Source organism: Nelumbo lutea, chromosome 6 (genome assembly GCF_056320005.1).
Source record: "Nelumbo lutea isolate HS-2025 chromosome 6, American lotus-T2T, whole genome shotgun sequence".
Classification (NCBI taxonomy): domain Eukaryota; kingdom Viridiplantae; phylum Streptophyta; class Magnoliopsida; order Proteales; family Nelumbonaceae; genus Nelumbo; species Nelumbo lutea.
Window position 1 is genome coordinate 55,426,242 of NC_142689.1, and position 18,675 is coordinate 55,444,916.

Consider the following 18,675-nt stretch of genomic DNA (forward strand, 5'->3'; position numbering starts at 1 on the left):
CATAGGGTTTCCAATGCTTCTCCTTGGAAGGCTATCCACAAAATGTTTCCACACTTTTTGCCTCATACCACGTATGATACCAATTCGGGAAACAAAATCAGATTTTGGGAGGATCTATGACTAGGTGAAACTTCTTTAATGGAGTCTTTTCCCTTCTTGGTTGCTATTTCATCTTTCAAGGGTAGGCCCATATGTGAGTTCTTGGTTAATTTCCCTTAGCTTGGAATTGGTTGGAATTTGGGCTTCCATAGGAATGTGGTGGATTTAGAGGTGGACCTTATGTCACAATTGCTTCTGTTATTGGATGGAGATTTTATCGATAATAGTAGAGTGGATAGCTGATTATGGACGGTAATTCCTTTGGGAATTTCACCTGTGCTTCCTTTTTTAAAATGTTGGTTTCCTCTCCTTCACTTCCTATGTCTTTCCCTGTAAAGGAAGTGTGGTGTCGTCTAATCCCCCCTAGTGTGAGTGCTTCTTGTTGGGAGGCTTACCATGGTGCAATTGATGCTCGTGACTTTTTACAGAGGAGACCTGGTTGGTGACTATCTCCACAAACTGGTGTGCCTTGTGTATATCAAATGGTGAATCTGCTCATCACTTACTCATTTTCTATCCTTTTGCTTGTTGTATTTGGGATTTTTTTTCCTTGTTTGGTTGCAGGCGGAACAGTCCATTCAGCTTGGATATTGTTTGATCCCTTGACTTTCAGCTAGCCAAGGAAGAGGGAAAGATTGCTTTGGAAGTGCACAAGAGCTGTAGTGATCTGGACATTGTGGGAAGAAAGAAACAAGAGAATTTTTTAGGAGAAAAAAAGAAGTAAACAGGCTCTGATTGAAATATAATGGTCTAGGTGACACACATTGGGTGAAGACAACAAACATGTTTCTTGACTTAACATATATATATATATATATTTTTGATTTCTTTTCAAAGGGATACACAACGGGGGGTAGCTCATCCCCCAACCCATAACCCCCCCAACCAGGTGCAGGCGGGATTCGATCCCAAGTTTCCACTACGGCCAGCTGGTGACCTAACCAACCAGATGATTGGCACCTTGCTTCTTGATTTCACATTTGATGATATTATTAGACAGTGGGACACAGTTGCTTCATCATCTTCAGCTAAGAAGAAACAAATGGTAATCTGGTTACCACCAATGGATTTCAAGTTGAATTTTGATGGGAGCTGTCTTGGTAATCCTGGTGCTGCTGGAATGGGAGGGGTGATAAGAAATAGTGAAGGAAAATTGGTGTTCTTGTATTATGGACCTACAGGACAAGGAGAGTCAACAGGTGCAGAACTAAAGCTGTTGGTTGAAGGAGATTCAAAGGTGATCATTAGATGGCTGAAAGATAATGAAAAAATTCCATTGTATGTCAGAAATGAGGTTAAGACATTTAAAAGATTTACAAAAGACATGTAGGTGAATGTGCAATGGGTACCTAGATTAGCAAACAGCTTGCTGATTATTTTGCTAGGCAAGGGGTCAATATAGGGAATTGTTTTTGGGCTCATCTGTAACTGTAAGAATATGGTACTGATATTGTCCTAACAGTTTGGGGTAGCCGAGGCTATTCATATTATTGTAAATTTTTCCTGAATTAATAAAATATTTTTTTTTTGTTGCTAATAAAAAAATTAAGTGCAGAAGCTGAGTATAGAGCCATGAATCAAGCAACAAGAGAACTAGTGTGGCTTAAGAGCCATTAAGAAATTGGAATTCTAGTAAAGACTCTTATGCACTTGCACTATGATAATCAAGCCCCCATTCATATTGCAACAAATCTAATTCATGAGAGGACAAAACATATTAAGGTAGATTGCCGCTTTGATAGAGAGAAGATTCAAAGTGGTGATATTGACATACTATTTGTGAAGATTGGGGACCAGTTAGCTGATTTATGGACCAAGGCCCTATATCATTCTCATATTGATTTCATCACTAACAAGTTGGGTCTATATGATATATATACACCAACTTGAGGGAGAGTGTTAAAAGAGTATTATTTCAAGGTTTATTGGGCGGCAGGATAGATAAGTCATTTTATCTTATTTTATGGATACTCCTGTCCATTGTTTTTCATAAATAAGGGCATATTTGTGATTTGTCATTGTTTTTATTATTAATATAAAGCTAGGCCAACTGCTCAGAGTGGATTAAGATAGTCTAATCTGTTGAGAATGGCTAGAGTCTATGCATGGGTGTTTTTGGTTTTTTTTCTTCTTATACTCTTAGTATTTGGGCACCCATATAGGGGCCTTCTTGTAATTATTATTTTCTCAAATTATAAAGTAATCTTTTGAGGGTGTAAACAGTGAACAATAAACACCTCTTGGCACTTGCTCTCTTCTTCCTCTTCCTCTTCTTCTTCTCTTCTCTTCTCTTCTTCTTCTCTCTTGAAACCTTAGTTTCTACAACTTGGTATCAGAGTGGGTAGAAGCATTTGGGAGTTGTTCTTTGCTGATCTACCCAAAGGCGAATTGCTGACGTCAAACCGCTGTCGGATGACGTCAGCAGTCCGTACAGGTGCTGACGGCAGTCTATGAAACCAACACAGTTTGATTCGCTGATTTTAGAAAAATTTTGGTATGACTCTTGTCATCATATGAAGCTTCTATGATTTTTGGTGGATTTTTTAAGGAACAAATTGCAGAAATTCCAGATCTGATGTCGATCCATGTACAACAGGTTTAATGATATTTTTTCTACTGAAAATCTAGACCATTCAGGTTATTTTTCAATTTGGGATTGATGGGAAGTGGTCCCATAATTTTCTGAGCACTGTATGATTTTTGGGAGATTTTTTTTCTCCTATTTTGCCGCCAACCTAGTTTTTTCGGGCTTCCTTTAGTTCTTAACCGTGTGGTAACCTGGTTTTTGGGTCTGGAACCTCGGTTAAAGTGTTGGGGGTCCTTTTTGGTTGGTGAAAAGGTGTCTTGTTAGAATATGGAATCCTCTAAGGATTTTCAGATGGTTCTCGATATGTTCCTGGGAACTGCAGCTATTTCTAGTGGTATGATAACTACTGTTAACTGGATGGAACTAATTTTTTAGACTGGTCTCAGTCTGCTAAACTTACCATTACTGGGAGGGGGGGTAAACTAGGATTCATCACAGGAAGGGAAGTAAAGCCGAGTCCTGAAGACCCGAAATTTGCAAGGTGAGAACAGGACAACTCCCTTGTTATGTCATAGATGATTTGCTCAATGCAACCTCATATTACCCGAAATTACACGTTTCTTCCATCTGCCAAAGATATCTGGGATAGGGTGGTTGCTACTTATTCCCAAGTTAACAATACTGCTAGAGTGTATCAGCTTCGGAGGGAAGCTTGTAGTATGCGTCAAGGGGAGAGATTTGTTTCTATGTATTTCTCTTCTCTACAGTCTATCTGGAAGATATGGATCACTTGAAATCTCTAGTTTAGGACCCTGAAGATAGTGAGCAGTATCGGAAGTGCATAGAGGAGAATAGAGTCTTTGATTTTTTGGTAGGTCGAGGATGTTATTTGTGAGTACTGCAAGAAGCCAAGACACACTAAAGAAAGGTGCTGGAAGCTCAATCCTCATCTAAAGCCGAAGAAGTACAAAACTGGGAAGAAGAGCAATGCTCACTTGGCTATAGTTGGTAATGATGCTCAGCCCTCGAATGTACTTGACTCCTTTGATGCGATGGACAAACTTAGGAATATATTGTTGCAGCTAGAGAAGGGTGGTACATCCTCCTCATTTGGTTCTGGACTTAGTAATCTATCTAGTTCATATGCCAAGACAGGTACTGCACTTGCTTGTTCCACTTCCTTTAGCCCATGGATTGTAGACTCTGGGGCCAGTGCCCATATGACTGGTATGCCTTCAAATTTTACCTCATATAAGTTAACTCTGGGGAAGGGCAAGATTATTGTTGCTAATGGATCTCAGACCCCAAATATCGGGTTAGGGTGAAGTAAGAATCACTAATAACCTTTCTCTTGATTCTATTCTACATGTGCCCTGGCTACAAAAACAATTTATTATCTGTTAGTTCTCTAAGAAAATCCCACAATTGCTCAAGACCTTTTTTTCCAACCATTGTGTTTTTTAGGACCTGAGCACGGGGAAGACGATTGGAAGTGGGCATGAAGTGGATGGAGTCTACCTCCTGGATGGACCTTTAGAGCATGGATTGTCAAGCCAGACTAAGTCTTGTTCCAATGAGAAAATGAGTCTTTTGAAATTATGGCATTGTCGCCTTGGTTATGTCTGTCGATTCTATCGAGTTTTTGTTTCCAAACTTGTTTGATTCTGCGTCCAAATTGAATTTTGAATGTGAAGTTTGTCATTTATCCAAACAATGTAGAAACACATATTTTGCAAACAGTAAAATAAGTAATGTTGCTTTCCACTTGATCCATATTGATGTTTGGGGCCCATATGTTGTCCCCTGTATGGGGGGGGGTTACAGATATTTCATTCTCTTCATTGATAACTGTAGTTGGTATACATGGCTTTATTTGATGAAAAGTAGAGATGAAGTTCCTATGATTATTCAAAACTTAATGAATATGGTCGAGACACAATCTGAGAAAAGAGTTAAGATAATAAGATCTGGCAATGCCAAGGAATACTTTGAACATCATTTGCATAGGTTTCTTGAAGACGGGCACTATTCACCAAAGTTCATGTAGTCATACTCTATAACAAAATGGGGTGGCTGAAAGAAATAATAGGCATGTGGTTGAAGTTGCTCGAGGCTTATTGTTCCAAACTCATTTTCCAACTCGTTCTGGGTTGATGCTGTTGAGATAGCTGTATATCTCATTAATGGACTTCCATCAAGGGTCTTTAACCTTCATTCTCCTCAGCAACTAATCTTCCCTAATGAACCTCCTTTTAATCTACCTCTCAAGGTCTTTGGTTGTGTTTTTTGTTTTGTTCAAGATATGAGTCCTTCTTGGCGCAAGTTTGATCCTAAATCAATTAAGTGTGTATTCCTTGGTTACTCTCCAGTCCAGAAAGGCTATAGATGCTTTGATGCTCTCTCTAGCAAGAGATATGTCTCTAAGGATGTTACATTTTTGGAGTCCTCTTCCTTTTTCCAGTCACCCCGTCCTTCTCTTCAGGGGGAGAATGCAAGTGAAGATCGGACTCCCTTCCGCCTTCCTGTTCCTACTTCTATTCCTCCCTCCCTTCCCACCTCTATTCCTTCTCCTCCTCCTCTTGTGTATCGACCTCGGTCTTGGCAGCAGTTTTTCATCAGGCGTAGTAAGAGGGTGGCTCCTGAAGCAGAATGCCCATCACAATCTGATTCCCCAAACTCAAGTAATCTGGAACCTCCTGAAAATACTATTATTTATTCTAACCTTGATCTTCCTATTGCCATTCGAAAAGAGAAGAGGACATTTAGCAAGTATCCTATCACTAACTATATGTCTGTGTCTTATGATGCTCTTCATCTTCCTATTGTGCCTATATTTCTGCTATCTCTTCTGTTTCCATCCTTCATAGTGTTACAGAGGCAATGCAGTTTCCCCATTGGAAGGAAGCTATGAACCAAGAAATGGAGGCCCTAATAAAAACTTGGGAGGTTGCTCCTTGCCCTAAAGATAAGATTCTTGTTGAGTGTAAGTGGGTTTATACTGTTAAGCACAAGGCAGATGACTCAATTGAAAGATACAAAGCTCGACTTGTAGCCAAAGGGTACACTTAGAATTATGGCATTGATTATCTGGAAACCTTTGCTCCAGTTGCTAAAATGAACTCTATTCATGTGACCATGTCTCTTGCCACCTATTACTCGTGGCCTTTATATCAAATGGATATAAAGAATGCCTTCCTTAATAGGGACTCACAAGAGGAAGTGTATATGGGCTTACCGCCTGGGGTAAGTTTTCCTAACAGTGATGGGAAAGTGTGCCACTTGAAGAAGCCTTTGTATGAGCTAAAACAATCTCCAAGAGCATGGTTTGACAGGTTCAAGAATGCCATCTTAAAGATTGGTTTTTCTTAATCTCAGTCTGACCACACCTTATTTATTAGAAGAGTTGATGGTAGAGTAACAATGTTGATAGTATATGTTGATGACATTTGTTGTGATAGGTGATGATTTCACATGTATCTTTCAATTAAAGTCATTCTTTGCTTCTAAATTTGAGATTAAGGGCCTTGGTGATTTCCGATACTTTCTTGGTATTGAAGTTGTAAGATCCAAGAAGGGGATTTTTCTGTCACAAAGAAAATATGTACTTGATTTTTCTGTCCAAGAAGTGTTAGCTCTTTTGCTGATACACTTGCTAAACAAAGGGGTGGGAAGGGATCAGTTGTTCTGGGTTTTGTTGTAATCTTGATTTTTTCTCTCTATGAGGAGGGTTATGAGAGTTTACCTCTCCCCTAACTCTATTGCATCTGTTTCTTTAATATTCCTTAACAAGTGTTTATTGATAAAAAAAATGTTCTCTTTTGACTCTTTTTTTCTCTTTTACAGAATGTCACAAATAGGAAGAATCCTGGATGTGAACAAGGAACAGGCGTAGACCGGTCTAGGATGGCAACAACTGCGTAAGTTACAGACTTAACTTTTTTCCTTTATTTTATTTTGGAAATTCCTTTGTTATCTAGTTCTTAGAAGGACCCGTTTTAAATTCGTAGTGCATAATTCTATGCATGGTACTTGGTATTATAAAGTAGTATTGCATGTAATTGTAATTGGTGCTTATATTACATAATCTCTGTCAGACCTTAACATTCTGGGATGCAAGGGCTTTGGTAAAATCTTGGGCTGATAAGCATTAGAATGTTGGTTCGAGTCTGAGAGCGGCTACTTTGTGCAAAAACACAAAAGGTAAGGTCTGATAAGTATCTAATTGGCAACGAATGATTGGAGGACATGAAGAGGGTTGGCCATAGAGGTTGGACGTGTAAGGTTGTTTTTTTTTTCTCTCTTTTTTTTTTTTTGAATCAGCAACCACAAACGATCAATTTATTAATAGTAGAAATAAATAATATATATGTTACACAAAGTATATGTGTGTCCTGAGGAACCCCAACAATGTAAGTTAGGCTCCAGTCTACCTACCCCTGACAAGTTTCTTCATAGGATAAAATCCTCTAAGCATTTGATCCCTATGTGCACCCTGCCTATCTAGTGCATCTGGTAGGCAATTTTCCAACCTGTTAGTCCTAAGGCATCCCACTTATGTAGGCTAGTGTACATTCTACCTACCCCCAACAAGTTTCTTCATAGGATAAAATCCCCTAAACATGTGATCCCTATGTGCAAGTGCAACCTGCCTAACTAGTTCATCTGGTAGGCAATTTTCTGACATGTCAACCCATTTTATAGTTACTACAATCTGAAAAGTATTCTCAGCACCTTGTATTATCTCTTTGCTTCCATGTGCCTTTGTTCTTGTTTTTATTTCATCCCACTACCACCTTTGAGTCCCCTTCCACCGTAAAAAGTTTAAAACCACTATAGTTTAGTATTCTTGCTATCCTTGTAGCAATGCTAACATATCTGCTTACTGATGAAAAAAAAAGATTTCTACTCTAGTGGAGTCCCCATGCCTAACAGGACCCAAGTAGAAGCTTAATATGTGATCGAAACTATCTCTAAAAACTCCATTAATGTTTGAAATGCCAGGATTCCTAAAACCATATCCATCAAAGAAACTCTAGGAACTAATGGTGATGAATCAGCAATTACCTACCAAGCCCTTGAAATGTCATCAACTGATAATTGTGCAAGTAAGCCTATTGATTTCACCCAATGGGCAACTTGCACGGAGATATTTTCAAAAAATCTTCCTTTGACAAACTTTTGTCTTGAAATATTTTTGAATTTGTTTCTTGCTTAATAGTCCACAGAACCATGGCCATAGTACACAACCACAACATTTTACCTCTTTTGTGTAAGGTTGATCTTGAAAAGACATATGATCATATAGATTTTTTTTGGAGGAAGTTCTAGAGAAATGTGGTTTGGGGGATAGATGGCATGTGTATTAGAGGATTCCTCCAATCTGCCCACTACTAGATCTTAGTAAATGGGAGGGTAAAAGATTTCTTCTAAAGCCAAGAGGGGTTTCAGGCAAGGAAAGCCACTCTCCATTTCTACTGACCGTTGTTCTGGATGTATTTAGTGGACTAATTCTAAAAGTAGATAGTTGTGTTGTGATTACAGGATGGAGAGTGGGAAAAGTAGAGTAGAGAGAGTAGTTTCTCATTTGCAAACTGTTGATGATTTGGTGGTTTTCTGTAATGACATTGGGGAGGTGGGAGATAAGAAGCTGAAACATTTGGTGAGGCTATTTGAGAAAATACGTAAGTAGAAGTTCAGGACTGTTATCAGTCTTGAACCCTAATGGATTTCAGGATTGAAGATAAGAAGAAAGGTAAGAGGAAAGAAGAGGAAGAGGGAGGAGAAGCAGTAGAACACAAGGGTTGAAAGGAGGAGCTGAAGCTTAATGTTTTGCCGCCGCCACTTTAATTAATATTTATAGGTTATGCTCATTATATGGAAAGGACAGATCTGCCCTTAGTCTTTACATAACAAATAGAGCAAAAAATAAGACTGAAATAAATAACAACTGAAACAACTAAATGACCAATAGCTAACCCTAGGCAGACTAGAACATCTTCTACCCTATGAACACAGTGGGGCCCACATCAGTGTTCTCTACACTCCCCCTCAAGTTGGGAATAAATGTTTATCATTCCCAACTTGGATAGATCTGCCTCTAGCTTCTTCCGTGGTACAACTTTGGTGAGGATATCTGCCAGTTGCATATTGGAGGTGATGTATGGGAGACACACTTCTTGTGATGAGACCCTCTCTCGTACAAAGTGTCGATCAACTTCAATATGTTTAGTCCTGTCATGCTGCACTGGGTTGTGTGCTATATTAATAGCTGCTTGATTATCACAATACAACATCAGGGGCTTCTCATACTCAATACCCAACTCCTCAAGTAGTGGTCTCAGCCAAAGACTTTCAGCCACTCCATTAGCCATTGACCTGTACTCAGCTTAAGCACTGGATCGGGAGACAACACTCTGTTTCTTACTCCTCCAAGAAACCAGGTTACCTCCCACAAGAGCACAATATCCAGAGGTAGACCTTTTGTCATCAACACTCCCAGCCCAATCGGCATCCGACTTCCACCTTCATGTGGTCATTGTTCTTGAACAATATACCTCTACCCGGGCATCTCTTCAAGTATGCTAGTATTCTTTCTGCTGCTAGAAGGTGCATGGTTCTAGGAGAATGCATGTACTGACTGACAACACTAACGGCATAACTGATATCTGGTCGGGTGAGGCATAGATATAGGAGCTTTCCCACTAACCGCTAGAACATAATTTTGTCTTCAAGCAGCTCCCCACTCTCTGCACTAATCCTGTGGTTCTGTTCAATGGGTGTATCTGCAGGTTTGACACCTAGCTTTCCAGTTTCAGCCAAGAGATCTAAAACATATTTCCTTTGAGAGACAAAGATCCCCTATTTAGATCTAGCAACCTCAATACCCAAAAAATACCGTAGTGTACCCAGATCTTTCACCTCAAACTCTTGATGAAGGAACTGTTTGAGGGACTCAATCTCATGGTTGTCATTTCCTGTCACCACAATATCATCAACATATACTGCAAGTAGTGTTAGTGACGACTCCACCCTCTTGATGAACAGTGTATGATCTGATTGGGCCTGTACATAACCAAACTTCCCAAGGGCTAGTCTGAATCTGTCGAACCAAGCTCAAGGTGACTGCTTCAAACCATACAATGCCTTGTTGAGCCGGTAGACCTTCTTACATGCCTCTGTATCATAGAGTTCAGGAAGGCATTCTTAACATCCATTTGGTACAAAGGCCAAGTGTAGCTTGCTGCAAGAGATAATAGAACCCGAATGGTGGTCATCTTGGCTACCGGGGCAAATGTCTCCAAGTAATCTATACCATAAGTCTGAGTGAACCCTTTTGCAACTAGCCGAGCTTTGGACCTCTCAATGGAACCATCCGCATTGTGCTTCACAGTAAATACCCACCTGCATCCAACTGGTTTCTTTCCTTTGGGCAAGTCAACTAGCTCCCAGGTATTATTTTTCAACAGGGCATCCATTTCAACTTGCATTGCACCTCTCCACTCCTGGACTGATAGGGCTTCTTGCACTGTTCTCGGAATAGGGACATCAGCAACGGAGGTGAGATAGGACTTGTAGGAGGGAGATAGGCGAACATAGGACAAAAATTGGGAGATGCAGTGGGCTGTAGATGTGGTGCAATGTCGTTTTCCTTTACGGAGGGCAAAGGGAAGGTCAAGGTCATCTGCAGAGGGTGAGGTAGCAACAATGGAAGGAGTCTCTGTGGGCCCTGGGACTATAATATCTGGACTTGGAGCCACAGAAGAGATTGGAGCTGGCTGGGACTGTTGATGACCGGGATCAACCTGCCTGCATCGCCTGTGATAGACTCTCAACTCCTGATCTCTCTGACCACCCTCGCAACTACAACCCTCATCACCAACTAGAATAGGTAAGGGAACAGCCCGAAAGGTATTAACCCTGTCCTCACTGCACTCCCTCTGAAGAAAAGGACCCAAATCTCCACGCTCACTACTCTCCCCCTAAGGAGAGACACGAGAATAGTAGGGTGTCTCCTCAAAGAAAGTGACATCCATGGATACAAACTTCTTCCCTGAGACAGGATCATAACAACAATAACCCTTTTGAGTTTGTGCATAACCAAGAAAGAAGACTGAAAATCAGTCCACAACCCCATTCTGCTGAGGTATACTGCCGTAAGGATAGCATCACCCCAGAAGCGAATAGGGACATTGGAGGTAAACATAATACTTCTAGCCACCTCCAAGATGTGCCTATTCTTCCTCTCTGCAACCCCATTCTGTTGAGGTGTATGAGGGCAAGTGCTCTGGTGGATAACCCCATGATTAAGGAGGTACGGTGCCAATGGCTTAGCAAAGTATTCCTTTGCGCTATCAAATCTAAGCACTTTCATCCTGGCATCAAACTGGGTTAGGATCATTTGGTGGAAGTTTTGGGTCAAGGTAAGCACCTCATCTCGTGATCGCATAAGATAAACCCAAGAAAACCAGGTGTGGTCATCAACAAATAACAAAAAATACCTGTACCCACCCATAGAAGGAATGTGATATGGCCCCCAAACATCAGTATGCACAATATCAAAAGAACTATTACTCCTTTTATTACTCAATGAATAAGAGTTTCTACAATGTTTAGCAAACTCACAACTTTCACACTTCAACTGAGATGACTCAACAGACTGAAACAAAGTAGGAAACAGACTCTTCAAGGACCGAAAAGATAAATGACCCAATCGGTTATGCCAAAGCATAATCGGACTCACAACCTGAGAAACAAGTAATTTCTTATCCACTAACTCTTCCCGACGAGAACTCTCCCCGAGCAGATAGATCCCATTTGTCTCACAGCCAGTCCCAATCACCTTCTTCGTCTCCAGGTCCTGAAAAACACATCGGTCAGGAAAGAAAGTTACTGAGCAGTTCAAATGTTTGGTAATACTACTAACGGAAAGGAGGTTAGTATCCAGTTTAGGAACATGCAAGACAGAGGACAAGGATATAGTATCCGACAGTTTGATGTCACCCTTGCCAGAAAATAGGGACAAGAGAGCCATCAACTATAGATACTTTATCCCTACCAGAAGATAAGTAATAAGTAGTAAACAAAGAGGGCAAGCTAGTCATATGGTCGGATGCACCTGAATCTATTACCCAACACGGTTCAGTAGTACCTGGAGCGGAGGCATGGTAGGCTGAGGCTCAAGTACCTGAGTGTGCAAAGGCCGATGTGGCCGGAGCTGATGATGACTGCGGTAACTGAGCTGAACTGCCAACTTCCTTCTCCAATTGTATTAGAGCAGCCCGAACTGCAGCTAAGGTCTCTAATGGTGTGCCTCTCGTGCCAGATGAGGATGCTGAATCAGTAGTCATAGCCACATAAGCATTACCCCTTTTATTTCTCAACTTTGCCGGGACCAAATATGGATGCAGCTTCCAACATGTTTCTTTTGTGTGTTTAGGTTTCTTGCAATGCTCACACACCACATCCCTTTTATCTTCCTTCTTTCTGTCCCTCTCTGAATCACCCTCTGTTTTGGGTTTGATAGCTACCAAGGCAGGTGTAAGCGGCTGAGGTTGCATCATGACTTTCCTCCTGGTCTCTTCACTATGCACTAAGGAGTATGCCTGAGAGAGGGTCACACTATCTCTGGTCAAAATCTGCTGTCTCACAATATCATATTCTGAATTTAGTCATGTCAGGAACTCAAACACTCTATTTGTCTCGATGTGCTTTCTATGTATCTGAGCATCTCTGGGACTCTCCCACTCAAGAGTCTCTAAGTGATCAATCTCATGCCACAGGGACTTCAAGGTAGAGAAGTAGACCGACACCGGTTTCTCTCATTGTTTAAGGGAATTCACCTCACATTTCTACTCATATGCTCTGGCAACATTAAGGGGTTGGGAGTAAGTCTCTTTCATCACATTCCATATCTCCTTGGCTGTTTTTGCCCATAAGTAATTTCGGCTGATATGGGGCTGCATAGAATTACGGAGCCATGTCATAACCAAGTAGTTTTCTTGGACCCACTTGGTATACATAGGGTCTCCCTTGGAAGGTTCTGCCACATCTCCCAAGAGATACCCTACTTTCCCTCTTCCCCCAATAGCCATCATGGCTGATTAGGCCCATTCCAAATAGTTTGATCCATCAAACTTTACGGTTGTAATCTGAAAACCTGTCTCAGAACCACCACCATAACTGCTGTTCCCAAAACTGCCTTCTACCTGATTCTTAAACTCCATTTCGGTCAAGAACCAAAAGTCTCAAAATTAGGGTTACTACAGTCAAAACCAGCACTAGGACTACCAACCACAATCACAAAATCAGTATAGAACCAATCTGTACTCACAGTAGATGTGCATGAAATATGTATAAAACTGATCTGAAATCAACAATCACACACAACAGCAACAATCCGAACTGTTTTCACCCCTTTAGAAGTGTTCGAAACCCCAAAAGAAGACTGAAAATCAGTTTGAAGAACAATCTGATATGCTGAAGCCAATTTGAGGTTTTAATCAGTCTTAAAAACTGTACACTCCAGACAGTACCGTACGGATAAGGTTTGTATTAGGGTTAATATGAAACCTTAAACTGATCAATCTGATATGCTGAAACCCTAAAACTGAACTATTAGGATTTGCCGCAGGGATAAGATCACAAGGTTCAGTCCAATACTAGGGTTTGCCGCAAGGATAAGACAAAACCCTAGAGAATAGAGAGATAAAACCCTAGAGTGGTTCAGGCACCCTTGCTGGATAGGTCCAACCTATCTTCTCTGATGTTACTTCTCTCAGAAAATAAAAGACTTAAAATAGGATGCAGTTCGCTGCCTACTAAGGTTACCCAAACCCTAGCCTCCTCTGATTCTTCCTGATCACCAACTCGCTGCAACTGTGGCACTTCTTCAAACAGCTGCTAATCCTCTGGAGATCTCCAAGAACCAGTCAACGAACTCTGCTTTCTCAATTTCCAGCCTTAGATGGTTCTCATGTGGTCGGCTGGACTAGACTCACATGAGAAGCCCTAGCTCTGATACCAAGTAGAAGTTCAGGACTGTTATCAGTCTTGAACCCTAATGGATTTCAGGATTGAAGATAAGAAGAAAGGTAAGAGGAAAGAAGAGGAAGAGGGAGGAGAAGCAGTAGAACACAAGGGTTGAAAGGAGGAGCAGAAGCTTAATGTTCTGCCGCCGCCACTTTAATTAATATTTATAGGTTATGCTCATTACATGGAAAGGACAGATCTGCTCTTAGTCTTTACTTAACAAATAGAGCAAAAAATAAGACTGAAATAAATAACAACTGAAACAACTAAATGACCAATAGCTAACCCTAGGCAGACTAGAACATCTTCTACCCTACGAACACAGTGGGGCCGTAGCTGTGGGGCCCACATCAGTGTTCTCTACAATGTAACCAAAAGTTTACATTGATAAGAGTTGTATTGCAGAGGAAATACATAGGATTACCACTGTTGATGATTTGGTGGTTTTGCCCAAAGTGAGGGCCTTTTGTTAGGAGGTATACCATAAGCATCAACACGTGTGAAACACTACAAAGAAAGATACCATCATGGTGCTTATCTCTTTGTTTCTGTTTCTTATGTTGTGCTAGTGAGAAGCTACATGTCATTTGTTAATTTCCTATTTGTTTGCTAGGGGAATTTGGAAATGGGTCTTCACTCTCTTTGGCTATGGTATAAGCCCACTAATTATAAGGAATATCCATCAAGCAACCACCTTGGCTGAGAGGAAGAATTAATATTATGTGAAGATGTATTAGGGCAGCAGTTCTTTGGACCATTTGAGAATAGGAATGAAAGAATACTCAATGAGAAAAGTATGTCTCTAGAGGCAATAATCGTGTTTAGCATAATAAAGATGATTCTTTTTTCTATTTTTCTTTTTAACACCAAACATCCACAGTGGAGGGGTGGCCTATGAGGGGACATAGAAACCTTACAGTTGTAAATCACACCTGCAATAATCTGAATTAAAAGAAAAGAAACAGGAGAAAAGAAGGGGATTGAAGAGAGAGAAGTGATGGAGAAACAAAATGGAAGAAGGGAAGAAGAAGAGAGTAGTTCAAAACTTCTCTTCAGCCCCCAATGATCACTTTTATTCTTTTGTTGTAAAACATAAGGACAATTACATAAGTGCCCTTAGTAGAGTGTCAATCACTAAAGACAACAATAAAAAAAGAGAAATCAGGCCCATAACTAAGGCCCACTACCTACTAACACAAGTCATAAACATATAAGATATCCAAAAAGGGGAAATATGGACAGAAAATGAAAGCAAATAAACCACCTTGTAAGATGATAGAAGCCCAAAATATGTGTACATGCTCTGGAAAACTACAATCTATCAAGCTTAAAGGGTATTCTTGTTTGAACATTGTATATATTCAAGTTCAAAATGCTTACTTTAATTTATACTTTAACCACATTGGTCAATATTTTCAGTTAAGTGAATATGTATCTAATCTATCAAAACTTGGCATCGAAAAATAGGACATGGATTTATAGTATTCTATACCCTTGTCCATGTCATCCATGTCATGCTGTGTCCAATGGGTATTTGGTGTGAAATGAAGAGTCCAAGTAACATGGGATGGCGTCCATCAGGTGCAAGAGAGTAGTTGTAAGTCCCAGCTGCAATAATTTGAAATAAAAAGAATAAAATAAAAGAGAAAAAGAAGATTGAAGAAGAAGATGGAAGAGAAGAAAGAAGAGAGAGTTCAATCCTCTCTTCAGTCCCCCAATCTTATCTTTTATTCTCATAATTGTCATATGAGCACAATTACAAGTGTACCCTTAGTAGGGCGGCCAGCACTAAAGACTAATGAAAAAGAAAAGATAGGCCCACACCTAAGGCCCACTACTCATAAACATTAAAAGTAAACACAACTAAAGAAAGGAGAGATACTAAGGCCCATTTGGCCCATCTTCTCTACAAGAGTGACCATCTTGCTGACTCCAATCCAATTAAAATGTATAACCATCAGTAAATTTTTTCAGCATCAGTGAAATGTTTTATTATTAATAGGCGCACAGGTGAGGCACATTTCAGGGTAGGTGCCTCGCCTAGGTCCTAGGTGCAGCCCTTTCAAAAGGCGCATGCTTGGTGTGCCTAGGCGTGTGCTTGGTGCGCCTTGTGCCTCAGCCCAGGCGTGTGCCTTTTGAAACTTTGAAGCTTTTTTTCTTTTTTTTTTTGTTTTTAGCGGCTGGGCTGGGGGCTCCGCCCCTGGACCCCCGTGCCACGCCCCTCGAGGCAAGCCCAAATAAGTCCACATTTTGTCTTAAATTCTTAGTTCTCACACAAAAAATCATTATTTGGTAGTTTTTTTCATTCACTCATCCTAATAAAATATCTTCTTAAAAAGCAATAAAAACTATAAAATCATTATTTTTTGTGGTAGAACTAAGAATTTAAGACCTAATGTGGACTTATTTGGGCTTGCCTCGAGGGGTTTGGCACAAAGGCGGCTCATAGAATCAAGAATGTAATATGTTTTACGACACATTAGGTACTTGAAGTAATGCAATTGAGAAAAAAAGAGATTGTGGGTTTTATATGCTTGAAAATGTTTTATATATTTGATTTTATTTTTAAATTCTCGTTTGGATATGCTTTACATGTTATATTTATGTATTTTAATATTAGATAACATTTATTTTAAAATTAAAGCTTATATTTTTATTAATATTATGTAATGATTTTTTTATTTTTTTGCATTTTTTTATTTTGTTCAAATTTATTTTTGATTTTTTATTTTATTTTATTTATTTATTATTGTGATCAGCATGCAAGAAAATGTGAAAATCTGTGATTGTGATCAGCATGCAATGATGACATATCCACCATTTTCCAATTACTTGAAAGGAATCTACTTAAATTCCCTTGAACTGCTCTCCAGTCAAAACACAATCATCCATTCTAACCATGATGAGATCTATGATCATGTTAGCATCTAATTACTAACCTGTGAAAATCTGTGATGGTGGACTCTATGATCATCTTAAATGGCATTTTCTTGGGTAACTATACCATACCTTCTGTAGATGCTCACACTAAGTGGGTTGTTCCATACTACCTGCAGTCGATGAATGGAACATGTATATTGGACCTTTATCATAGATTCATAGTACAAATATGGCTGTTCATTCTTACTTATCTCACTACCCCTCTTGATAAACAAAGAATTGTTATTTCATTTCTTATTTTGTATTATCTATCATGATCTGCATGGGTAAATGAACTTTGTAATCAGATGCACTTTATTTTTTTATGTAAATGTTGGGAACATGGTATAAAACATCGTCATTGAACTGCGTGGACATGTAAATTTATCTAGATTTCGAAGTTCAACATTTTGGAAACATCACATATATATAGCTAAGCAAAAAATTTGTTATTCAAGTCCAAGAAACTTCACTTAGTTTTCCTTTTCGTTCAAGTGTAGTTCTTTGAAGAAGAAATTTAAAGACAAGATGTCTGAGTTTCAGGTACCATCTTTATTGCAGCTCTCTGCCCTATTCCAAGGACTTTTTTAGTTTCATATTCGTTTCTTGTAATTTCTCTTTTATGCGATCCTTAAAATCTTTGCAGATTCTTCGGGAAAAGATCCATCAAGAGCATCGGGATGTTGTTGAGAGAAGGGTATTTACAGGTTTGTAGCCCTTCCTGGAAAGTAATGCAGCTTCTGTAATCTGATGCATTAGATTTTCCATTAGCATAGATATGACAGTTGTCTTTCTTTGGTTTTTGTAACTGATCAGTAACGGGTAAAAGAGCTGATGAAGAGGTGAGTTTGTAACTTTTATTAAAAAATTTCTCATAGCATTCCTTATTTCTGTAAATATAAACTTTTATTATGGTAGCATTGCATATTATACAGACAATTGACCAGCTGATAGAAACTGGAGACAGTGAGGAAATATTCCAGAAAGCAATTCGGGAACAAGGCCGAGGCCAGGTTTGCTCCTTTTCTGTTATCTTTTGATTTGGTTATTTTCGTCCTTGTTTGGAGATGGTGCATTCAATGTCATTTAGACCTGAAATGATTTAGAAACTAATCTTACTTAAATAGGTAAGAAGTCAAGGAAATCCAATTGCAACTATTTCTTATTTTTTATCCCAAGTTAATTTTGTTCTAACCTTAGACATTGTACGTTGGATAGACTTGGTGTAGAAATGAGTAATTACTCAAAGATGACCTTATTTTTGTTTTTACAGATAATGGACACAGTAGCAGAAATCCAAGAGCGCCATGATACAGTACGAGAACTAGAGGCAAAGCTTCTTGATTTGCATCAGGTATTTTACTTAATATTGACATCTAAAGTCTTGATCAAGGTTCTGACTATTGCTTTCTACACTGATAAAATCTTGGGCGGACAAGCGTGAGAATCCGAGTTCCTACATAGAGTGACCACTTTGTGCAAGAAAATGCCAAAGGTTAGGTCTCTTTCCAGCCCACCCCTTCCAGGACCATGGATGGCTAGGATCAACATTGGATAGCCAGGAGCTAAGGAATATAGTATAGGGATTACAATCCAATTTATTGAAGCAATGAATTACAATCTAATGATCTAATATATATTTGCAGTTTTGGAATCCGAGTCTTTTATCATCAAACAATTTAGAATGCTAAAGTTATTCAATAATTCTCACCAAAGAGTCAGATAATAAGACACCTGTCCCTCCCATAATAACATAAATTTGAAGTAGAACAAGTGACTAAAGTAACCCTAACATCTCAAAACTCCCTCTCAAGTCGAGAATGGATGTCATGCATGATTAGCTTGCTTAGTTGTCTTCAAACTTTAGTCTAGGGAGACTTTACTAAAGAACTAGCTAATTGTTCTTCAGATCTCACAAATGGTACGGACACTTCTCAACTAGCAACACAGTCTCGAATATTCTATCCACTTCTACCTTATGTACTTTGTTTGATCATATTGAACTGGATTATGAGCTATGCTTATGGTGCCTTGATTGTCACCATATAAATTCATGGGATTCTTAATTATATGCAATATTTATCAACAAGTTCTTCAACTAT

The 18,675-nt window shown here is 39.4% G+C and overlaps 1 protein-coding gene across 3 annotated transcripts in view; it reads left to right on the forward strand.

Moving 5' to 3' along the window:
* LOC148848964 (syntaxin-132-like) overlaps positions 1-18,675 on the forward strand; it is a 76,856-nt gene that overhangs the window by 29,650 nt on the left and 28,531 nt on the right. For all 3 annotated transcript variants that reach the window (XM_088952315.1, XM_088952314.1, XM_088952316.1), the window contains 6 exons: positions 6,470-6,543; positions 17,074-17,116; positions 17,220-17,280; positions 17,390-17,415; positions 17,509-17,586; positions 17,847-17,927. In XM_088952315.1, the coding sequence (XP_088808441.1) occupies positions 6,470-6,543; positions 17,074-17,116; positions 17,220-17,280; positions 17,390-17,415; positions 17,509-17,586; positions 17,847-17,927 (363 nt within the window). The remainder of the gene's footprint in view (positions 1-6,469; positions 6,544-17,073; positions 17,117-17,219; positions 17,281-17,389; positions 17,416-17,508; positions 17,587-17,846; positions 17,928-18,675) is intronic.